Source organism: Aptenodytes patagonicus, chromosome 32 (genome assembly GCF_965638725.1).
Source record: "Aptenodytes patagonicus chromosome 32, bAptPat1.pri.cur, whole genome shotgun sequence".
NCBI classification, from domain to species: domain Eukaryota; kingdom Metazoa; phylum Chordata; class Aves; order Sphenisciformes; family Spheniscidae; genus Aptenodytes; species Aptenodytes patagonicus.
Window position 1 is genome coordinate 99,930 of NC_134980.1, and position 21,588 is coordinate 121,517.

The window sequence follows — 21,588 nt, forward strand, 5'->3', positions numbered from 1 at the left end:
ACACCATTTATACACAGTCCCGGGGGGCTCCGAGCTGGGGCAGCGCGGCCCCCCCCCCCCCGGGGGCCTGGGGGGCTCCGAGCACGGCCGGGGCGATGCACCCTGCTCTGGGGGAGGCGTGCACCTGGATTTGGAGTGCAGCATGGCACCCAGGCCTAGGGCGCAGCGATGCACCCAGCTTTGGGGTGCAGTGATGCACCCAGCCCTGGGGGAGGCAAGCACCTAGATGCAGGGCGCAGCATTGCACCCAGCTTTGGGGCGCAGCATTGCACCCTGCTCTCGGGGAGGCGAGCCGCCAGATTTGGGGTGCAGCGTTGCACCCAGCTCTAGGGTGCAGCGATGCACCCATCTCCGGGGGAGGCACGCGCTCAGCTCCGGGGCGCCTCGCTGCACCCACCTGCGGGCGCGGGCGCTCAGAGCCGCGCCTGGCCGGGGCGCTGGGGGTGCGGGCGGCGCAGGCGGAGGCGGGAGAGGCGCACCAGGCGCGGCAGGTGGAAGGGCAGGCATCGCACCTCGCGGGTCACGGCCAGCTCGGAGAAGAAGGCGCGTTGGCGCGGCAGCCCCGGCTCAGCCTCGCTCTGCTCCAGGTCCTGCACCACCCCCAGGATCTCCTGCCGCGCCGCCTGGCCCCGCAGCCCCCGCACGTCCAGCACCGCCGCCACGTGCTTCCGCCTGCGGGACGGGGACGCTCAGGGGGACAGGGACGCCCGCTGCCGGGCACCCCGGTCCCCTGGGAGAGGCACGCGCCCAGATTCGGGGTTGCACCCAGCTCGGGGCAAGGCATGCACCCACCTTTGGGGTGCAGCATTGCACCCAGCCCTGGGGTGCGGTGATGCACGTAGACTTGGGGAGAGGCAGGGACCCAGATTTGGGGTGTAGCAATGCACCCGTGTCTGGGGAGAGGCATGCACCCAGCTTGGGGGGGGTGCAGCGTTACACCCAGCTTTGGGGCGAATCCTGGTCCCGGGTTTAACCGGTACCGGTTGCAGCCAGGAGTGGTTCTATTTAAAGCCCCCGAAGTGGCGGCATCCTGCCGGGCCTGCGCGTGCCACTGGCCCCCCGGGGGACTCGGGGACGGGGAGGGGACTTGGCCCGGGGCCGCGGCCGCTTCCCGGCGGGCGGCCAGGAGGGACCGGCAGCGGGGCGGGGGCTGCCAGGAAGGACGGACGCGGCGTCCTGTCACCCCGCTTTGGTCCCCGTGGGGACACCGTGTCCTGCCCCTGTCCCTGTGGGGAGGTGGCATCTCGCCTGGCCATGCCACCCTGCTGCAGTGGCTATGGGGACATGTGCCACCCCACTCCTGTCCCTGTGGGGCCATGGTGTCCCGCCTGGCCATGCCACCCCGCCGCCGCCCCCCTGGGGCCACTGCCAGGTGCCAGCACTCACCGGACGTCGGGGAAGTCCCTCACCAGGACGCCCACCTCCATCTGCAGTGCCGCCGTGTCCTCCAGCACCAGCAGCTCCCTCAACCGCGGCACCACCGAATCCAGCCAGGGCGAGGTCGAATCCTGCCGGCGCAGGGGACCTCAGCGCCGTCGCCCCCACCCGAGGAGCACCCAAAGGTGCCGGGGAGAGGACGGGGTCTCACCAAGCGGCTGAAGAGCTCGCGGAGCTGGCGGGCTTCGTCCCCGAGGCGGGCGGCCACCCGGGCGCGCATCTTGGCCGAGGTGCAGACCAAGCGCACCTGCAGCAGCGGCCGCACGTACTCGATAAGCACCCGCCGGTGCACCTCGCTCACCAGCACCTGTGGCACAAGGGTCAGCAGAAGCCGCTAGTGATGGCGGTCACCCCGCGGCGTCAAACCCGGCACCCACCTGGTAGGGCTCGGGGCGCAGCGGGCGCAGCTTCTGGGTGAAGCTGGTGATGTGCATCACGATGGTGTCGAAGGCGTCGGAGCTCGTCAGCCACTTGCGCTTCATCAGCTTGTTGAAGTAGGGCTGGGGGGGGAGCAGCTGGGGTCGGCAGCTGTCTTGGCACCCCCGGGTGGCACCCCCGGGTGGCGGCCGGGGGGTGGGAGGCCACACGGAGCATTGCACCCACGGGCGGCGCCCGGCTCAGCACCCACCCGATGGGCACCATGAGCATTGCACCCGTGAGCATCACCCTGGCTCAACGCCCAACGAACGGGCACCGTGACCATTGCACCCACGGGCATCGCCTGGCTCAGCACCCACCCGATGGGCACCCTGCCCAGCACCCTGGTGCACCTCGCTGGCCGTCCCCTCCCCAAGCTGTCCTGCGCCGCGTGGGCACCTTGAGGTCCTCGAAGAGGCGCTGGGTGAGGACGTGGTTGCAGAGCCGGGTCACCTTGTCCAGGGCAGCATGGGCCTGGCGCCGGGGCTCCTCGCTCTCCGGGTGCCCAAACTGCGCCAGGCGCTCGACGAAGGTCCTGCCACGAGGAGGTCAGTGGGTGCTGCCGGGGACCCTGAGCGCCCCGAGCACCCCAAGGACCCGGGGAGGGGGTGTGCTCGGGGTGCCCTCTACCTGAAGGGGGGGCAGCAGTTGACCAGGGCGATGGCCCGTCCGGTGGCACCGTCAGGTGGGGTGGCTTCGCCGGGGGCCTCCAGGAACCGCTCCACCTTCCGCTGGAAACTGAGGGCATCCACATGGGTCACCTGTGCTGGCACCCTCAGGATCCGACACCCAGGGGACCCCAGCACCCAGGGGACCTGGCATCCAGGTACCACAGTCCCCCCGTGCCCCCCACGGCCATCCCAGCTCTGTCCTGCGCCCTGTGGCTCCTGTCCCCCTATGGTGCCCACGCCCCCATGCCCAGCCCCTGTCCCCCCACGTCCCCATGCCCAGCCCCCATGTCCCTGTGCCCTCATGTCCCCATATCCCCCAGTGTCCCCATGTCCACCTGTGCAGGAAGGTCACCAGCACGCCCAGCAGGCTGTGTGCCATCTCCATGCCAAACTCAGGGGTGATCTGGGGGGCTCGGTCCACGTGCGCCCGCAGCAGCTGTGGGCACAGGCACCGCTGGGGGTGGGGGCACGGCCACCAGCCCACTGTCCCCTGAGGACACGGCCACCACCCTGGCATCCCCTGGGGTACCAGCCATCCCACCATCCCCTTGGGGCGCCTTGGCATCCCGGCATCCCCATGGGGTATCCAGGCACCCCCGTGTCCCTATGGGGTGCCCGGGCACCCTGGTGTCCCTATGGGGTGCCCAGCCACCCCAGCACCCCTATGGGGTACCCAGGCACCCCGGTGTCCCTATGGGGTACCCGGGCACCCTGGTGTCCCTATGGGGTGCCCAGCCACCCCAGCACCCCTATGGGGTACCCAGGCACCTTGGTGTCCCTATGGGGTACCCGGGCACCCTGGTGTCCCTATGGGGTGCCCAGCCACCCCAGCACCCCTATGGGGTACCCAGGCACCTTGGTGTCCCTATGGGGTACCCGGGCACCCTGGTGTCCCTATGGGGTGCCCAGCCACCCCAGCACCCCTATGGGGTACCCAGGCACCCCGGTGTCCCTATGGGGTACCCGGGCACCCTGGTGTCCCTATGGGGTGCCCAGCCACCCCAGCACCCCTATGGGGTACCCAGGCACCTTGGTGTCCCTATGGGGTACCCGGGTACCCTGGTGTCCCTATGGGGTGCCCAGCCACCCCAGCACACCTACGGGGCTGTGGGTCACCCTCCAGAGCCCTGGGTCCCCAGGGGATGGGCCCGGGGACGGAGCGGGGGGGCCCTTGGGTGCAGGTGCCCGGTGGGTGCCGTGCCCGTACCCCGGTGACGCGGGTGGCCAGTCCCTCCTGCAGCTCCTGGCTGGAGGCCTCCTCTGCCCAGGTGTCCTCGCTGAGCTGCAGCTCCTGTGCCACCGCCACCTCCACCTTTGCCTGGCACCGGGCACGGCGGGCATGGGGACAGCAGGCGTGGGGACGGCAGGGCGCAGGGTCCCCTGCCAGCCCCCAGCCCTGTGCCGGTCCCCGTGCCCGTCCTGGTGCCCATCCCAGGGCCACCCTTGTGCCCATCACGTGCTCATCCCGGTGCCCGTCCCAGTGCCACCACGGTGCCCACTGTGCGCCCATCCCAGTGCCACCACGGTGCCCATCCCAGTGCCACCACAGTGCCCACTGTGCGCCCAACCCATTGCCACCACGGTGCCCATCCCAGTGCCACCACGGTGCCCACTGTGCGCCCACCCCAGTGCCACCACGGTGCCCATCCCAGTGCCACCACAGTGCCCACTGTGCGCCCACCCCAGTGCCACCACGGTGCCCATCCCAGTGCCACCACAGTGCCCACTGTGCGCCCACCCCAGTGCCACCACGGTGCCCATCCCAGTGCCACCACAGTGCCCACTGTGCACCCACCCCAGTGCCACCACAGTGCCCACTGTGCGCCCACCCCAGTGCCACCACGGTGCCCATCCCAGTGCCACCACAGTGCCCACTGTGCGCCCACCCCAGTGCCACCACGGTGCCCATCCCAGTGCCACCACAGTGCCCACTGTGCACCCACCCCAGTGCCACCACAGTGCCCACTGTGCGCCCACCCCAGTGCCACCACGGTGCCCATCCCAGTGCCACCACGGTGCCCACTGTGCGCCCACCCCAGTGCCACCACGGTGCCCATCCCAGTGCCACCACGGTGCCCACTGTGCGCCCACCCCAGTGCCACCACGGTGCCCAGCATGTGCCTGTCCTGGTGCCCACACCAGTGCCAGTCCCAGTGCCACCCTGGTGCCCATCATGCTTCCATCCCAGTCCCCATCCCTCGCCCGTCCCCGTGCCTGCCGCGGCGCCCGTACCTTGACGGCGGCAATGCAGGAGCTCTCGAGGCTGCGCTGGGTCTCCGGGGGCAGGAGGGGCCCCAGCGCCTGCGCCTGCAGCAGGGCCCCCACCTCAGGGTGCCCCAGCACCTCCCTGCAGGCACAGGGACCTCACAGTGCCCGCCCAGGGTGGCACTGGGGTGCCCAGCACCCACCACCGCCCAGGGGACAGCCCTAGGCGTGCCCAGTGTGCCAGGGGGTGGCACTGGGTGGCACGGGGCGGCACGGGGCGCCCGGCGTGCCAAGGGCACGGATGCCGTGGGGTCCCGTGGGTGACAGCGGGTGCCGGGGGGGGGGGGGGGGGGGGTCTCACCTGGGGTAGGTGTTGCTGTGCCAGTCGAGCAGCAGGTAGAGGTCGGGCACGGCAAGGGGTCTCTGTGCCAGCGCGCCCAGCTGCTGCGCCAGCGCCCGGTGGTACCCACGGGCATAGACACCGAAGGCGCCGTACTCGGAGGGGTAAGCGGGCGCCACGTGGCACCGCACGGCCCCCAGATCGCCCACCAGCCGGGCTGCCAGCGCTGCCAGACGGGCACCCAACCCGGCGGGGGGTGCCACCTGCGCCAACCTCTCACCCGCCGCCCGTCCCACTGCCTCCTGCCAGCGGCGCCGGAGGGAGCGCGGGCGCCCTGGGGTGCCCGGCGGGTGCCGGCGATCGGCCGCCTCCTCCTGCTCCAGCACCCGGATCACCGAGCGCAAGGGGGGTAGGGGCGCCCGGCGGGCACCGCTTCGCCCACCACCGCCCAGAGCTGCGCCAGCAGCGCCTCGTAGAGCAGCGCCACGTCCCGTGCCTGCCGCCCGGCCGTGGGGACGGGGGACGGGGACGGGGACAAGGCCACGCACTCCGCCTCCAGCGCGATGATCTGCTCGTCGGCTGCCACCAGCTCCCGCCGCTGGATCAGCTCCAGGATCTCCAGCACTGGGGGCAGGGGGGGGCGCCCATGGGTGCTCTGATGGCACCCGGGGCCACCCATGGCCCCTGGCCCACGTCCCCATCTCACGATGTCCCACGCCCCATGCCCCCCGTGGTCCCATGTCCCACAATGCCTATGCCAGTGTCCCTCCATGTCCCATGTCCTCCTCTGTCCTATGGCCCATGCCCACGCCCTACGTTCCATGGTCCCCCGTGTCCTCTTGTGTCCCCATGTCCCCGTCCCTTGTCCCCATCCTCATCCCCCCATGCCCACACGTCCCACGTCCCCGTCCCCATGTCCCCATGTCCCCATGCCCACACGTCCCATGTCCCCATCCTCACGTCCCACGTCCCCATGCCCATGTCTCATGTCCCCATACGCACATGTCCCACGTCCCCGTGTCCCCAGGTCCCATGTCCCCCCCGCCCCATCCCCGTGCCCCCTGTCCCCTCTCACCCGAGAGCGGCTCCCTGGCCTTCCCGCGCCCCTCCTGCCGCTGTCCCCCGCCGTCCTGGTCCCCATCGGACGCCCCCTCGCTCTCCACCGTTGGCGGGCGCTCGCCCGCGGACCCCGCCGTCCCCGTGTCCCCAAGGCCAGACGCAGCAGCGAGCTGCGCTTGGGGACCGGCCTCTCCGCCAGCGCCTCCACGCTGGCCTTGCGCCGCCCGGCAGCCGCCGCAACAGCCCGAAATCCTCCGACCGCCGCCGCGCCCGGCCACTGTCCCCGTCCCCGTCTTTGGGGGGGGGCGGCGGGCACGGCCGAAGGGTGCCAGACCCACCAGGCGCTCCAGGGTGGCCCGACGGCGGTAGCGGCTCTCGGGGTTGGCGGCGAAGGGGTCGCCATCCTCCTCCTCCTCCTTGGGTGTTTTCTTCAGCAGCGGCATGGCCTGCGGGGCGGCACCGGGCACCCGGGCTGGCACCCAAAGGGCAGCCGGGAGCCGGGGTGGCACCCTGATCCCCACCCGGCACCCAGGGTGGCACCTGGATCTTCAGCCGGCGGCTGGGTTGGCACCGGGCGTCTGCACCGGGCACCCAAGGTGCGAACCCCGCGAGCGTGCAAATCACCCTGTGCACCCCCCCACGAGCACCCGCACCCCCACGAGGGTGCAAACCCCACCCCGTGCACCGCCCGCGAGCTTGCACGACCCTTCGTGCGCACCCCGGTGAGCACCGACACCCTGCGAGCATGCACACCCCTCCGTGCACCCCCCCCCCCCCCCCGTGAGCACCCACACCCCCCCCCCCCCCCCACGGGCATGCAAACCCCTTGGTGCGCACCCCCCGAGCGCGCGCAGCTCCACGCACACCCCGCGAGCGTTGCAAACCACCGCACGCCCACCCCTGTGCGCACCCATGCCCCCGCCAGCGCGCCCACCCCCCTCCGCGCACCCCCCAGGAGCGTGCCCACGCCCCGGCGGGCACCCCCAGCCCGGCGGGCACCCGCAGGCGGGCAGGGCCCTCGTGGCACACGTACCCCCGGCAGTGGACGCGGGCGGCGCCGCGGCGGTGACACCGGGCGCTGTGGCGGTGGTGGCCGCGCCAGGCGGGCAGCGGCCGGGGGGTTTCCTGAGGAAGCGCCTCCCCGGTGCGGCCTCCACGCCGGGGCAGGGTCAGCCCCGGTTCCGCTGGGTCACCGGGACGAGGGGGGGACAAGGGGGGGGGACTAGGCGGGACCCCACCTTGCACGGCCGTCACCCCCTGCGTGGCACGGGGAGGGGGCACCGGTGGCAGAGGGGGACCCGATGGCACGGGGATGGGACCCCGGTGGCACGGGGGGCTTGGGCACGGGACAGGACAAGACCCCTTGGCACAGGAGGCACCACAAGGCGCAGGGGGACCCCGGCCACGGCACGAGGACAAGGACTCGACGGCACGGGGGACACGGGCGTGGCAGAGGGGTGGGACCCTGCACGGGGCAGAAATGGGACCCGCGTGGCCCGGGAAGCCCCACGTGGTACAGGGACAGAATCCCGATGGCACAGGGGGACAGTGACATGGCACAGGGCAGGACCCTGATGGCACAGGGGGACCCCGCGCGGCACAGGGACGGGACCACCACGTGGCACAGGGACACCAGCACGGCACGGGGGACGGGACCCTGCACGGCACAGGGGAACCCACGTGGCACGGGAACAGGGCAGGACCCTGATGGCAAAGGGGGACACCAGCATGGCAGGGGGACGGGACCCCGCGTGGCACAGGGGGGACCCCAATGGCACAAGGACAGGACCCCAGCGCGGCAAAGGGGGACGCTGACATGGCATGGGGACAGGACCCCGATGGCACAGGGGACACGGGGGGCATGGGGACAGGACCCCGATGTCACAGGGGACACCACGTGTCACAGGACAGGACTCCGATGGCACAGGGGGACATGGGGGCATGGGGATGGGACCCAGTGACACAGGGGACCCCACGTGTCACGGGGACAGGACTCCAATGGCACAGGGGGACACGGGGGGCATGGGGACAGGACACAGTGACACAGGGGACCCACATGTCACGGGGACAGGACCCCACATGTCACGGGGACAGGACCCTGATGGCACAGGGGGACATGGGGGGCATGGGGACAGGACCCCAACAGCACAGGGGACCCCACATGTCATGGGGACAGGACCCCACGTGTTACGGGGACGGGACCCAGTGACACAGGGGACCCCACGTGTCACGGGGACAGGACCCACGTGTCATGGGGACAGGACCCCATGTGTCATGGGGACAGGACCCAGTGACACAGGGGGACACGGGGAGCATGGGGACGGGACCCAGTGACACAGGGGACCCCACGTGTCACAGGGACAGGACCCCACATGTCACGGGGACAGGACCCCACGTGTCATGGGGACAGGACCCCAATGGCACAGGGGGACACGGGGGGCATGGGGACAGGACACAGTGACACAGGGACCCCACGTGTCACGGGGACAGGACCCCATGTGTTATGGGGACAGGACACAGTGACACAGGGGACCCACGTGTCACGGGGACAGGACCCCACATGTCACGGGGACAGGACCCTGATGGCACAGGGGGACATGGGGGGCATGGGGACAGGACCCCAACGGCACAGGGGACCCCACATGTCATGGGGACAGGACCCCACGTGTTACGGGGACGGGACCCAGTGACACAGGGACCCCACGTGTCACGGGGACAGGACCCACGTGTCATGGGGACAGGACCCAGTGACAGGGGGACACGGGGGGCATGGGGATGGAACCTAGTGACACAGGGGACCCCACGTGTCATGGGGACAGGACCCCAATGGCACAGGGGGACATGGGGGGCATGGGGACAGGACCCCGATGGCACAGGGGGACCCCACGTGTCACGGGGACAGGACCCCAATGGCACAGGGGGACATGGGGGGCATGGGGACAGGACCCCGATGGCACAGGGGACCCCACGTGTCACAGGGACAGGACCCCAATGGCACAGGGGACCCCACGTGTCATGGGGACAGGACTCCACGTGTCACGGGGACAGGACCCACGTGTCACGGGGACAGGACCCCGATGGCACAGGGGACCCCACGTGTCACGGGGACAGGACCCCAATGGCACAGGGGGACATGGGGACAGGACCCAGTGACACAGGGCACCCCACGTGTCACAGGGACAGGACCCCACGTGTCATGGGGACAGGACCCAGTGACATGGGGACCCCACGTGTCACGGGGACGGGACCCCACGTGTCACGGGGACGGGACCCAGTGACCCAGGGGAACCAGCGAGACCCGGTGCCACCCCCCGGCCCCGGGTGGCGCACGGGGACCCCGGCCCAGCGCCGGGCCTGGCACCACGTGACGCTCTGCCCCCTCCCCCCCCCCCCCGCGCCCACGCGTGTCCGCGTCCCCCGTGTCCCCGCCAGCCCACGTGACGTCGAGCCCTGCACGCGACACGCCGGGCACTCAGGGGTTAACGCCCCCCCTCCGCCGCCGCCGATTGGCCAGCACAGCAGCCAATCGGAAAGGCGCGCTGGCGCGGGCCCCGCCCCCGCCTGGGGGCCGGCCGGGCTGTCTCCATGCCTCGGCGCAGCCAATGGGAAGGAGCAGCGGCCCGCGCCCGGCGGCTCGTGATTGGCCATCGCGCCGGAGGGGGGGGCGGGACCAGCCCCGCCCCGACGCTCCTCTTAAAGGCAAAGGGCGGGGCCGTGCCCTCCCCGTGCCCCCGCCGCGCCCCACGCGTGTCCCTGCGGGTCCCCAGCCGGGGGTCGGTCTCACGGGCCCGGTTCCGCACCCCCGGGCACCCGCGTGCGCCCGAACGGCCGGTACCCCAAATACCCCCTGCCCCCCAAGACGCCCCGCGCCCCTAAATGACCCTGCCCCCCCCAAATGCCCCCATGCCCCTTGCACCCCCTGATCCCCCCGCCCTGAGTGCCCCCCGCGCCCCCAAATAAGCCCCGTACCCCCCGATCACACACCCCCCCCCCCCCCGCCCGCCGCACCCCACCCCTCCCCTCCGGCAGCTGCGCGGCGCCTTTAAGGGGCGCGGCCACCATCGCCGCGAAGCCCCGCCCAACCCGCCCCCCCCCCCCCCCCCTCCGGTACTGCTTCCGGTTCCGGTTCCGGCCCGGCCCGGCCCATGGCCGCCCCCGCCGCCGCCCGCCCCTAGGGCTCCCCCCGCCCGGGCCCGGCCCGGCCCGGCCCCGGCTCCGCCTTCGTGCGCCCCGGGCCCGGCCATGAGCCGCTGGTAGCGGCCGCGCCCGGTGCGCCCGGCCCGGCCCGGGCCTGCCCGAGCCCCGCCGGCCCCGAGCCTCCCCGCCCCCCCCCCCCCCCCCCCCCGGCCCCGAGCCCCGGCCCCGAGCCCCGGCCCCGCGGGTCACGATGTCTTCGCGCTCCGCCCTGGCGGCGGGGAACGAGCGGAACGCGGACACAGTGAGCCGGGGGGGGGGGGAGGCGAGGTGTACCGGGGGCGGGGCCGGGTTCGTACCGGAGAGGCACCGGGAGGCTCGGCTGGTTGCTGGGGGGAGCACCGAGGGGGGGGGGGGGCGGGTTGTACCGGGGGGGCGCTGGGCAGGTGCTGGGGCCGTCAGTAAGCGGGAACGGGGGGGGGAAGGGGGGGTACTGGTGTGACTGGGGGGGACCCCGGTGACCCCACGGCCGGGAAGGGGGGCACACACCGGGACCAGCCGAGCCCCCCCCCACCGCCCCGGTCGCCGTCGAGGGGACCCAGGCGTCCGGGCAGCCGCGGCGAGGCCGGGACGCGGCCCAGAGCCGGTCAGCCGGATCCGTCCCCGCCCCGCCAGCTGGGGCAGCGTCCCCCCCCCGGGGGCCTTTGGGAGCTGGGGGGGGGGGGGATCTCATCGACACCGCCCCCCGCGCGATGAGCTGGGGGGGTCTCGGCAGCATCGGGCACCCCTGTGATGAGCTGGGGGGGGGTCTCAGCAGCATCAGGCACCCCTGTGATGAGCTGGGGGGGGTCTCAGCAGCATCAGGCACCCGTGTGATGAGCTGGGGGGGGGTCTCAGCAGCATCAGGCACCCGTGTGATGAGCTGGGGGGGTCTCAGCAGCATCAGGCACCCGTGTGATGAGCTGGGGGGGTCTCAGCAGCATCAGGCACCCCTGTGATGAGCTGGGGGGGGTCTCAGCAGCATCGGGCACCCGTGTGATGAGCTGGGGGGTCTCAGCAGCATCAGGCACCCGTGTGATGAGCTGGGGGGGTCTCAGCAGCATCAGGCACCCGTGTGATGAGCTGGGGGGGGTCTCAGCAGCATCAGGCACCCCTGTGATGAGCTGGGGGGGTCTCAGCAGCATCAGGCACCCCTGTGATGAGCTGGGGGGGGTCTCAGCAGCATCAGGCACCCGTGTGATGAGCTGGGGGGGGGTCGCAGCGATACCAGCTGCTCCTGTGATGAGCTGGGGGGGTCTCGGCAGCATCAGGCACCCCTGTGATGAGCTGGGGGGGGTCTCAGCAGCATCAGGCACCCGTGTGATGAGCTGGGGGGGGGTCTCAGCAGCATCAGGCACCCGTGTGATGAGCTGGGGGGGTCTCAGCAGCACTGGGCACCCGTGTGATGAGCTGGGGGGTCTCAGCAGCATCGGGCACCTGTGTGAGGAGCTGGGGGGGGTCTCAGCGATACCAGCCGCTCCTGTGATGAGCTGGGGGGGGTCTCGGCAGCACCGGGCACCCGTGTGATGAGCTGGGGGGGTCTCAGCAGCATCGGGCACCCCTGTGATGAGCTGGGGGGGGTCTCAGCAGCATCGGGCACCCGTGTGATGAGCTGGGGGGTCTCAGCAGCACCGGGCACCCGTGTGATGAGCTGGGGGGGGTCTCAGCAGCATCAGGCACCCCTGTGATGAGCTGGGGGGGGTCTCAGCAGCATCAGGCACCCGTGTGATGAGCTGGGGGGGTCTCAGCAGCATCAGGCACCCGTGTGATGAGCTGGGGGGGTCTCAGCAGCATCAGGCACCTGTGCGATGACCTGAGGGGGGGGTCTCAGACGCGTGTTGTGTCGTCCTCCCTTCCCCCCCCCCCTTCCCCAGCTCGCGGGCCTGGGGGGCAGCCGCTCGGAGAAGGGCTCGGCCTGGTCCAGCCGCTCGCTGGGCGCCCGCTGCCGCAACTCCATCGCCTCCTGCCCCGAGGAGCAGCCCCACATCGGCAACTACCGCCTGCTGCGCACCATCGGCAAGGGCAACTTCGCCAAGGTCAAGCTGGCCCGGCACATCCTCACCGGCCGCGAGGTGGGGGGGGGGGGGGGTCCTGGGGGGTCCCTGGGGGTGACGGGAGGGAGGTGTGGGGTAGCTGGGGGGAGAAACAGGGGTCCCAGAGGGCGACTGGAGGGAGCTGGGGGGTCCTGGGAGGCAATCGGAAGGAGATGGGGGGGCCTGGGGTGAGTTGGGGGGGTCCTGGGGGGCAATTGGAAGGAGCTGAGGGGCGCCAGGGGGAAGGTGGGGGGCCTGGGGGGGAGCTGAGGGGAGCTGGGGGGGCCTGGGGGGCAATTGGAAGGAGATGGGGGGGGCCTGGGGTAAGTTGGGGGGGGGGCTGGGGGGCAATTGGAAGGAGCTGAGGGGCGCCAGGGGGAAGGTGGGGGCCTGGGGGGAGCTGAGGGGAGCTGGGGGGGCCTGGGGGGCAATTGGAAGGAGATGGGGGGCCTGGGGTGAGTTGGGGGGGGGGGCTGGGGGGGCAATTGGAAGGAGCTGAGGGGCCCCAGGGGGAAGGTGGGGGGCCTGGGGGGGAGCTGGGGGGCGACTGGGGGAGAAATGGGGATCCTGGGGTAGGTGCGTGACCCCAGGGGGGTTATGGGGGGAGCTGGGCACCCCTGGGGGGGGGCAACTGGGAGGAGAACTGCGATGCTGGGGGGAGACGGGTGCCCCGCGGTGGGGGGGTCTGGGGGTAACCGGCAGCGCTGTCCCCCCCGTGTCCCCCCCCTCACCCCCTGGTTCCTTCCCAGGTGGCCATAAAAATCATCGACAAGACGCAGCTGAACCCCACCAGCCTCCAGAAGGTGGGGGGCACCTGGAGGGGTGCACGGGGTGGGGGGCACCCCCCTGGGCATGGTGAGTGGGGGGGTCCTGGCCCCCCCCCCCCCCCCCACTAACACCTTTGCCCCCCCCGCAGCTCTTCCGGGAAGTTCGCATCATGAAGGGGCTGAACCATCCCAACATCGGTGAGCGGCCCCCCCCCCCCCCCCCCCCCCCCGCTGGGGACAGGGGGGGCACCCGTGGGGCGTAGGGGGGCACCCGTGGGTGCCTGTGCTGACCCCTTCCCCCCCCCCCCCCCCCGCAGTGAAACTGTTTGAGGTCATTGAGACGGAGAAGACGCTGTACCTGGTGATGGAGTACGCCAGCGCCGGTGAGACACCCCCTCCCCGGACACCCTGACCCCCCCCTCGTGGGTGCTGCACACCCCCACCACCCCCCCGGGGGCCGTGCCCCACCTGGGTGCACCCCAGGGTGCTGGGCTGGGGTTAGGGGGTGCACCCAGGGGTCTAGTGGGGGGGCATGGCGCCCACCTTCTGGGGGGGGGCTTGGCGCCCACCTTCTGGGGGGGGCTTGGACTGGGGGGGGGGGGTGGGTGTGTGCCGTGCCTGGGGTGGGGGGCACTGGCACCCATGGGTGTTCCTGCAGGCGAAGTGTTCGACTACCTCGTGTCCCACGGGAGGATGAAGGAGAAGGAGGCGCGGGCCAAGTTCAGACAGGTGGGGGGCACCAGGACACGGCGGGGGGTTGGGGACAGTGTGGGGGGGCTGGCGTGGGGCTGGGGACATCGTAGGGGGCTGGCGTGGGGTTGGGGGACACGGTGCCGTGGTGGCGTGGGGCCGGGGACATCGTGGGGGGCATGGCGTGGGGCTGGGGACGTGGCGGGGGCTGGCGCAGGGCGGGGGGACCGTGGCACCGTGGTGGCGTGGGGCTGGGGACTTTGCGGCGGGCAGGGGGGGGTGGCCGTGGGGGAGGGCTGGCACGTGGCGGCCACACGTGGGCAGGATCGATCCCCCCCCCCCCGGGGCCACTGGCTGCGGCATCGATCGGGGTGGGACGAGAGGCTGAGGGGGGCCACTGTGGGGACACACACCGGTGGGCAGCGGGGACAGCGGGCCACCGGTGACGCCTGCCGACGCTTGCCCCGTCCCCAGATCGTCTCGGGCTGTGCACTACTGCCACCAGAAAACATCGTCCATCGGGACCTCAAGGTGGGACCCAGCTGCCCCGCGGTGTCCCCTGCCCAGGGGTGTCACCGGGCAGGGGGCCATGGGGTGCCCCGCGGTGTCCCCTGCCCAGGGGTGTCACCGGGCAGGGGCCATGGGGTGCCCCGCGGCGGCACTGCCCCGTACTGTGCCCTTCCCAGTGTCCTTGTGCCACATGGGTGCCCGGTACAGCGCCTGTCCCGGTGTCCCCATGCCCGACGCGGTGCCCGTCCCGGTGTCCCCGTCCCACCATCCCCGTGCCTGATGTGGTGCCCGTCCCGGCATCCCCACGCTGGACACGGTGCCCATCCCGGTGTCCCCGTGCAGATGCGGTGCCTGTCCTGCCGTCCCCAGGCCCGACACGGTGCCCATCCCGGTGTCCCGTGCCAGATGCGGTGCCTGTCCTGCCGTCCCCAGGCCCGACACGGTGCCCATCCCCGGTGTCCCCGTGTCAGATGCGGTGCCTGTCCTGCCGTCCCCAGGCCCGACACGGTGCCCATCCCGGTGTCCCCGTGCCAGATGCGGTGCCTGTCCTGCCGTCCCCAGGCCCGACACGGTGCCCATCCCGGTGTCCCCGTGCAGATGCGGTGCCTGTCCTGCCGTCCCCAGGCCCGACACGGTGCCCATCCCAGTGTCCCCGTGCCAGATGCGGTGCCTGTCCTGCCGTCCGCAGGCCCGACACGGTGCCCATCCCGGTGTCCCCGTGCCAGATGCGGTGCCTGTCCTGCCGTCCCCAGGCCCGACACGGTGCCCATCCCGGTGTCCCCATGCCAGATGCGGTGCCTGTCCCTGCCGTCCCCAGGCCGACACGGTGCCCATCCCGGTGTCCCCGTGCCAGATGCGGTGCCTGTCCTGCCATCCCCAGGCCCGACACGGTGCCCATCCCGTGTCCCCGTCCTGCCGTCCCTATGCCTGATGCGGTGCCTGTCCCGCTGGCCCCGTGCCGGACACGGTGCCCCGTCTTGCCATCCCGTGCCCGTCTCGGTGCCTGCAGGCGGAGAACCTGCTGCTGGACGCCGACGCCAACATCAAGATCGCCGACTTCGGGTCAGCAACGAGTTCACGCTGGGCTCCAAGCTGGACACCTTCTGCGGGGTCCCCCCCCTACGCCGCCCCCGAGCTCTTCCAGGGCAAGAAGTACGACGGCCCCGAGGTCGACATCTGGAGCCTGGGCGTCATCCTCTACACCCTGGTCAGCGGCTCCCTGCCCTTCGACGGCCACAACCCTCAGGTGGGCAGTAGGGACGGGGCGGCGTCCTCTCCTGTCGCCCGGCCCTGCGCCTGTCCCGTCCCTGGCTGGGGATGGCGATCGTCCTGTCCCGTCCCCGTGCCCGGGGGCACGGTGCCCATCCCGTCCCCGTGCCCGTGGTGGGGACGGTGCCCATCCCGACCCCCTGCCTGCGGGGCAGCGCTGGTCCTGTGCCCACCCCCGTGCCCGGGGGCATGGTGCCCATCCCGTCCCCATGGTGGGGACGGTGCCCATCCTGAACCCTGCCTGCGGGGCAGCGCTGGTCCTGTGCCCATCCCCGTGCCCGGGGGCACGGTGCCCATCCCGTCCCCGTGCCCGTGGGTGGGGACGGTGCCCATCCCGACCCCCTGCCTGCGGGGCAGCGCTGGTCCTGTGCCCGTCCCCGTGCCCGGGGGCATGGTGCCCATCCCGTCCCCATGGTGGGGACGGTGCCCATCCTGAACCCCTGCCTGCGGGGCAGCGCTGGTCCTGTGCCCGTGCCCGGGGGCACGGTGCCCATCCCGTCCCCGTGCCCGTGGTGGGGACGGTGCCCATCCCGACCCCCTGCCTGCGGGGCAGCGCTGGTCCTGTGCCCGTCCCCGTGCCCGGAGGCATGGTGCCCATCCCGTCCCCGTGCCCGTGGTGGGGACGGTGCCCATCCCGACCCCCTGCCTGTGGGGCAGCGCTGGTCCTGTGCCCGTCCCCACGCCCGGGGGCACGGTGCCCATCCCGTCCCCATGGTGGGGACGGTGCCCATCCCATGCCAGGGCGTGGGTGCCCCCACTCTGACCTGTGCGTGTCCCGTCCCCCCCCCCCCCCCCCCCAGGAGCTGCGGGAGCGGGTGCTGCGGGGCAAGTACCGGGTGCCCTTTTACATGTCGACCGACTGCGAGAACATCCTGCGCCGGTTCCTGGTCCTGAACCCGGCCAAGCGCTGCACCCTCGAGGTGAGGGGGGGTCCGGGGGGGGCACAGGGTGGGACGGGGCAGGAGGGGGGACACAGGGGCTCAGGGAGGGCACAGGGCTGGGGCTGGCACAGCTGGAAAGGGCGCCGTCCCACCCCAATGGGCACGTCCCCGGCCGCTCAGCTCCCCCAAGCCGGCTCCCCCTTCCTGATGCTCTTAATTAGCTTAATTAACTCCAGGGCTAATTACAAGCTGGCAGCATCCGCGGGCGGGCACGGGCAGGATGCAGCAGCCGTGCCCTGGCTGGAGCTGCTGGCAGGGGCCGAGCACCCTGGGGTGGCGTCGGGGTGGGTAAGCCGGCCAGGGAGGGTGCCCTCTGCCTGCCGTGTGCTCGTGGCATCCCCGGTGGCACCCGTGGCACCCCACGGGTGCCTGCTGCTGCCCCCGCAGCAAATCATGAAGGACAAGTGGATCAACATCGGCTACGAGGGCGACGAGCTGAAGCCCTACAAGGAGCCCGAGGAGGACTTTGGGGATGCCAAGCGCATCGGTGAGGGCACGGTGCCACCCTGGCACCCCCGGGGTGGGGTCTGCCGCACCCCAGGGACCGGCGGTGCCCCCTCACCGTTCCCGCTCCCCGCAGAGGTGATGGTGGGCATGGGCTACACCCGGGAGGAGATCAAGGAGTCCCTGAGCAACCAGAAGTACAACGAGGTGACGGCCACCTACCTCCTGCTGGGCAGGAAGAATGAGGTGAGGTGACAACGCGGTGGCACCGCTGTCCCCGCCCTGGGATGCCGGGCAGGGCCAGTGACAGGCGCTGCCGGCCGCAGGTGGAGGCAGGCGAGTCACGTACGGGCAGCAGCCTCTCCCTGGCCCGGGTGCGGGCACCCAGCGAGGCAGCCAACGGCACCGGCAAGGTGTCTTCGCACGGCAAGAGCCAGCGCGGCGCCACCACCTACCACCGGCAGCGGCGGCACAGCGACTTCTGTGAGTGTCCCGCGTCCCCTGGCCTGCCCTGGGGTGGGCACCGCCTCCCCTGGCCCGTTCCCGGGACGGGCGCCGTGTCCGCAGGGTTGGGTGGGCATCATGCTTGTGGGGTGCGGAGTAGGGTGGGGTCCGGGGCAGGCTGGGCACCCGGTCCCATGGCCGTGGGGTGCAAGGCGGGGTGGGCTCCGTGCCCGTGGGGTGGAGGACAGGGCGGGCACCCTCTCCCACGTCCTACAGGGTGGCTGGTCTCAGCCGTGCCCCACAAGTGCCCCACAAAACCGCCCCCCTCCACGGCACAGCGAGCAGGACCCCTTGCCCCGCGCCGTGCCCGGGGAGGAGCAGGCGGGGGCTGGCTGCCGCTGCCCGCACCCTCCCTGACCCCCCCCCCCTGCTGCCCGCAGGCGGCCCCTCGCCGGTGCCCATGCACCCCAAGCGCAGCCCCACCAGCGCGGGTGACGCGGAGCTGAAGGAGGAACGCATGCCCGCCCGCAAGGCCAGCTGCAGCGTGGTGGGCAGCGGGCGCGGGATGCCCCCCTCCAGCCCCATGGTCAGCAGCGCCAACAACCCCAACAAGTCCGAGATCCCCGACCGGCACAAGGATGGCGCCATCAACACGGTGGACACGGGGGGGCTGGGGGCACGGCTCGGGGTGGCGGGTGCTCCTGGGGCTGGGGAGCCAGGGTGGGGGGCGGGGGGGGCCACCCGTGGGGCTGGGAGGTGGAAGTACGGGCACCCGTGGGCTGGGGGGCGGACTGTGGGCACCCATGGAGCTGGGGGAGCAGGGTGCAGGCCCCCCCCAGGCCCACACGCGCAGGGCGCAGGTGCCCATGGGGCTGGGAAATCGGGGTGGGGGCACCCCTGGGGCTGCATGGGCAGGGTCGGGGCCCCCCTGGGACTGGAGGATCGGGGCCCCCCCGGGACTGGGGGATCGGGGCAGGGAGGCACCCCGTTGCTGATGGCGGCAGGCGCCCGGTGCCTTGCAGAACAACCTCCCCTCGAGCGTGATGGCGCGCAGGAACACCTATGTCTGCACCGAGCGCCCGGGCGCCGACCGCCACTCGCTGCTGCAGAACGGCAAGGAGAACAGGTAGGGCGGCGGGCGACCCCTGGGGGGGTCCCATCCCGTCCCGTCCCATCTCCCCCCCCCCCACCCCCTGCCACCGTAACGCCTCCCTCTTTCCCCTGCCCGCAGCTCCGTCACCGGCCGGGTGCCCCCGGCGTCACCGTCCAGCCACAGCATCGCCGCCGCCTCCTCGGAGCGGGCCCGCCTGGCGCGGGGCACCACCGTCCGCAGCACCTTCCACGGCGGGCAAGTGCGGGATCGGCGAACGGGTGGGGGTCCCAACGGGCCCCCCGCCTCCCCGACGCTGGCACCCGAGGCCTCGCCGCTGCCCCAGAGCCGCTCGCGGGCCACCTCCAACCTCTTCAGCAAGCTGACCTCCAAGCTGACCCGCAGGTGAGGGGGCCGCGGGCGCCGTGCCCGCCCCGCTGGCGCTGCCCTCACCTTCCTCACTCCCTCTTCTCTCTTCCAGGGTCACTCTTGACCCCTCTAAGCGGCAGAGCTCTAATAGGTGCGTCTCGGGCACCCCCACGCCTCCAGGAGCCAAAATCAGTAAGTGCCTGGTGTCACCGGCGCCCGTCGCGGTGCCACTGGTGCTTGTCCCAGTGCCACCAGCACTCACCCCGGTGCCTGTCCCGGTGCCGCCGGTGTTCGTCCCAGTGCCTGTCCCAGTGCCGCCGGTGTTTGTACCGGTGCATGTCTCACTGCTGCCGGTGTTCGTCCCGGTGCCACCAGTGTCCACCCCGGTGCCTGTCCCGGTGCCGCCGGTGTTCGTCCCAGTGCCTGTCCCAGTGCCGCCGGTGTTTGTACCGGTGCATGTCTCACTGCTGCCGGTGTTCGTCCCGGTGCCTGTCCTGGTGCTGCCGGTGTTCGTCCCGGTGCCACCAGTGTCCACCCCGGTGCCTGTCCCGGTGCCACCAGTGTTCGTGCCTGTCCCGGTGCCGCCGGTGTTCGTCCTGGTGCCTGTCCCGGTGCCGCCGGTGTTTGTACCGGTGCCTGTCCCGGTGCCGCTGGTGTTCATCCCAGTGCCTGTCCCGGTGCTGCCGGTGTCCACCCCGGTGCCTGTCCCGGTGCCACCAGTGTTTGTCCCGGTGCCTGTCCCAGTTCCGCTGGCACCTGTCCCAGTGCCCATCCTGGTGCCACCGGTGCCCATCCTAGTGCCACCAGCGCCTGTCCCGGTGCCCACCCCGCTGCCATTCTGGTCCTGACCTGGTGCTGCCGGTGCCTCTCCCCGTGCTGCTGGAACCTACCCCGGCGCCTGTCCCAGTGCCGCCAGCGCACACCCTGGTACCTGCCCCCGGTGCTCCTGGTGCCACCAGCACCATCCCGGTGCCCGTCCTGGTGCTGCCAGCGCCCGCCTCGCTTCGCTCCTGTCCCTTCTCTTTCTGCCTCTCAGCCTTTGCTGCCGCCGTGGGGTTTGAGGGGGGTTTGGGGGGGGGGGGGGGTTTGGGGAGCACAGTTGTGCTCCACTGTGGGTTGGGGGCACCGTGGGGGTGGGGGGTGATGCCCCCCCGAAGATGGGTGTGAGCTTGGTGGGGGTGGTGCCCCCCAAATTGGGCACAGCTTTGAGGGGGGAAGTGCCCCCCCCCAAAAAAAACCAGGCATGGCCCGGCGGTGGGGGCATTCTCCCCCCAAGCTGGTGATGCTGCCCTACCCCCCCCAAACGGGCATCAGCTGGGGGTGGTGCCCCCCCAAATTCAGCATTACCTTGGGGAGGGGTGATCTCCCCAAAATGGGGGTGGTGCCCTGCCAAAAATGGGCATGACCCCGGGAGTATGATGTTCCCCAAATCAGGAGTGGTGCCCCCCAAAATTGGGGTGGTGCCCCTCCCAAGGGGCATGACCTTGGCAGACGGTGTCCCCTAAACTGGGGACTGTGCTCCCCCCCCAAATCGGGCACAGCTTTGGTGGGGGCACAGTGACCCCAAAATGGGGACCATACCCCCACATCAGCCACGGGGCTGGTGGCAATGGCCCTGAAAGGGGGATGGTGCCCCCCAAAATAGGTGCAAAACTGGGGGGGGGGGGGCGGCTTGGTGCCACCTATGGTGGGCAGAGCCCCTGGGCCCCCCCTGACGTGTGTCCCCCCCTCCCCAGGGTCGCAGACGAACCTGAGAGAATCGGGGGACCTGCGCTCACAAGGTGGGTGCTGATGCCTATGGGTGCTCCCCAGGGTGGGCAGCCCCCATGCCATGCCCACCCCCGGTGCCCCGTAGCCCCCATACCCGCCCCGCAGCCGCCATGCCCACCCCCGGTGCCCTGCAGCCCCCCTGCCCGTGCCATACCTACCCTCAGTGCCCTGTAGCCCCCATACCCGTCCTGCAGCCCCCCTGCCCACACCATACCCACCCCCAGTGCCCCGTAGCCCCCATACCCGCCCCGCAGCCCCCCTGCCCACACCATACCCACCCCCGGTGCCCCGTAGCCCCCATACCTGTCCCGCAGCCCCCTGCCCACACCATACCCACCCCCGGTGCCCCATAGCCCCCATACCCGCCCCGCAGCCCCCCTGCCCGCGCCATGCCCACCCCCGGTGCCCCGCAGCCCCCCTGCCCGCGCCATACCCACCCCCCGTGCCCCGTAGCCCCCATACCCGCCCCGCAGCCCCCCTTGCCCATGCCATAGCCACCCCTCCCGGTGCCTCATAGCCCCCTACCAGCCCCCTGCCCACCCCATGCCCCCCCTTTACACCCCCGCAGTTGCCATCTACCTTGGGATCAAAAGGAAGCCAAACCCCGGCTGCTCCGATGCCCCTGGCATGTGAAGGTGACGAGTGCCCGGCCGGCCGAGGCGGTGATGGCGGCGCTGCGGCAGGCCACCCTCTCGGCCGGCTGCTGCGCGCGCCAGCCCCAGCCCTTCCTGCTCTCCTGCACCCACGACCGGGGCCCCAGCGAGCACTTCTGCCATTTCGAGGCCGAGGTTTGCCGGCTCCAGCGCCTCGGCCTCCACGGCGTGCTCTTCCGGCACCTGGCCGGCACCGCTGGCGCTTTCCGTGCCACCTTGGCACGTGTGGCCGGTCAGCTCCAGCTCTAGGGACCTGCCGGAGCTGGGACCCCCCCCCGCCTCGAGGGCTGCATCCCTCCCGGGGAT

General features: G+C 72.0%; 2 protein-coding genes across 2 annotated transcripts; one reads left to right on the top strand and one right to left on the bottom strand.

Moving 5' to 3' along the window:
- Nucleotides 1-413: 413 nt before the first annotated feature.
- EXOC3L2 (exocyst complex component 3 like 2) lies at nt 414-6,572 on the bottom strand. The gene is given in 13 exon segments (XM_076360903.1): nt 414-672; nt 1,387-1,508; nt 1,589-1,744; nt 1,815-1,937; nt 2,254-2,389; nt 2,485-2,592; nt 2,861-2,961; nt 3,733-3,843; nt 4,758-4,872; nt 5,092-5,467; nt 5,470-5,694; nt 6,146-6,299; nt 6,468-6,572. Coding segments are annotated over 13 exon segments (2,091 nt in total).
- A 3,919-nt stretch (nt 6,573-10,491) lies between these two features.
- MARK4 (microtubule affinity regulating kinase 4) lies at nt 10,492-21,339 on the top strand. Its single transcript, XM_076360931.1, is given in 20 exon segments — nt 10,492-10,567; nt 12,177-12,374; nt 13,085-13,138; nt 13,252-13,300; nt 13,420-13,485; nt 13,761-13,831; nt 14,267-14,323; nt 15,312-15,363; nt 15,366-15,409; nt 15,411-15,548; nt 16,372-16,491; nt 16,900-16,999; nt 17,093-17,202; nt 17,283-17,439; nt 17,841-18,055; nt 18,423-18,526; nt 18,632-18,895; nt 18,972-19,051; nt 20,596-20,640; nt 21,198-21,339. Coding segments are annotated over 20 exon segments (2,040 nt in total). The 5' UTR covers nt 10,492-10,516; the 3' UTR covers nt 21,263-21,339.
- The last annotated feature ends 249 nt before the right edge of the window (nt 21,340-21,588 follow it).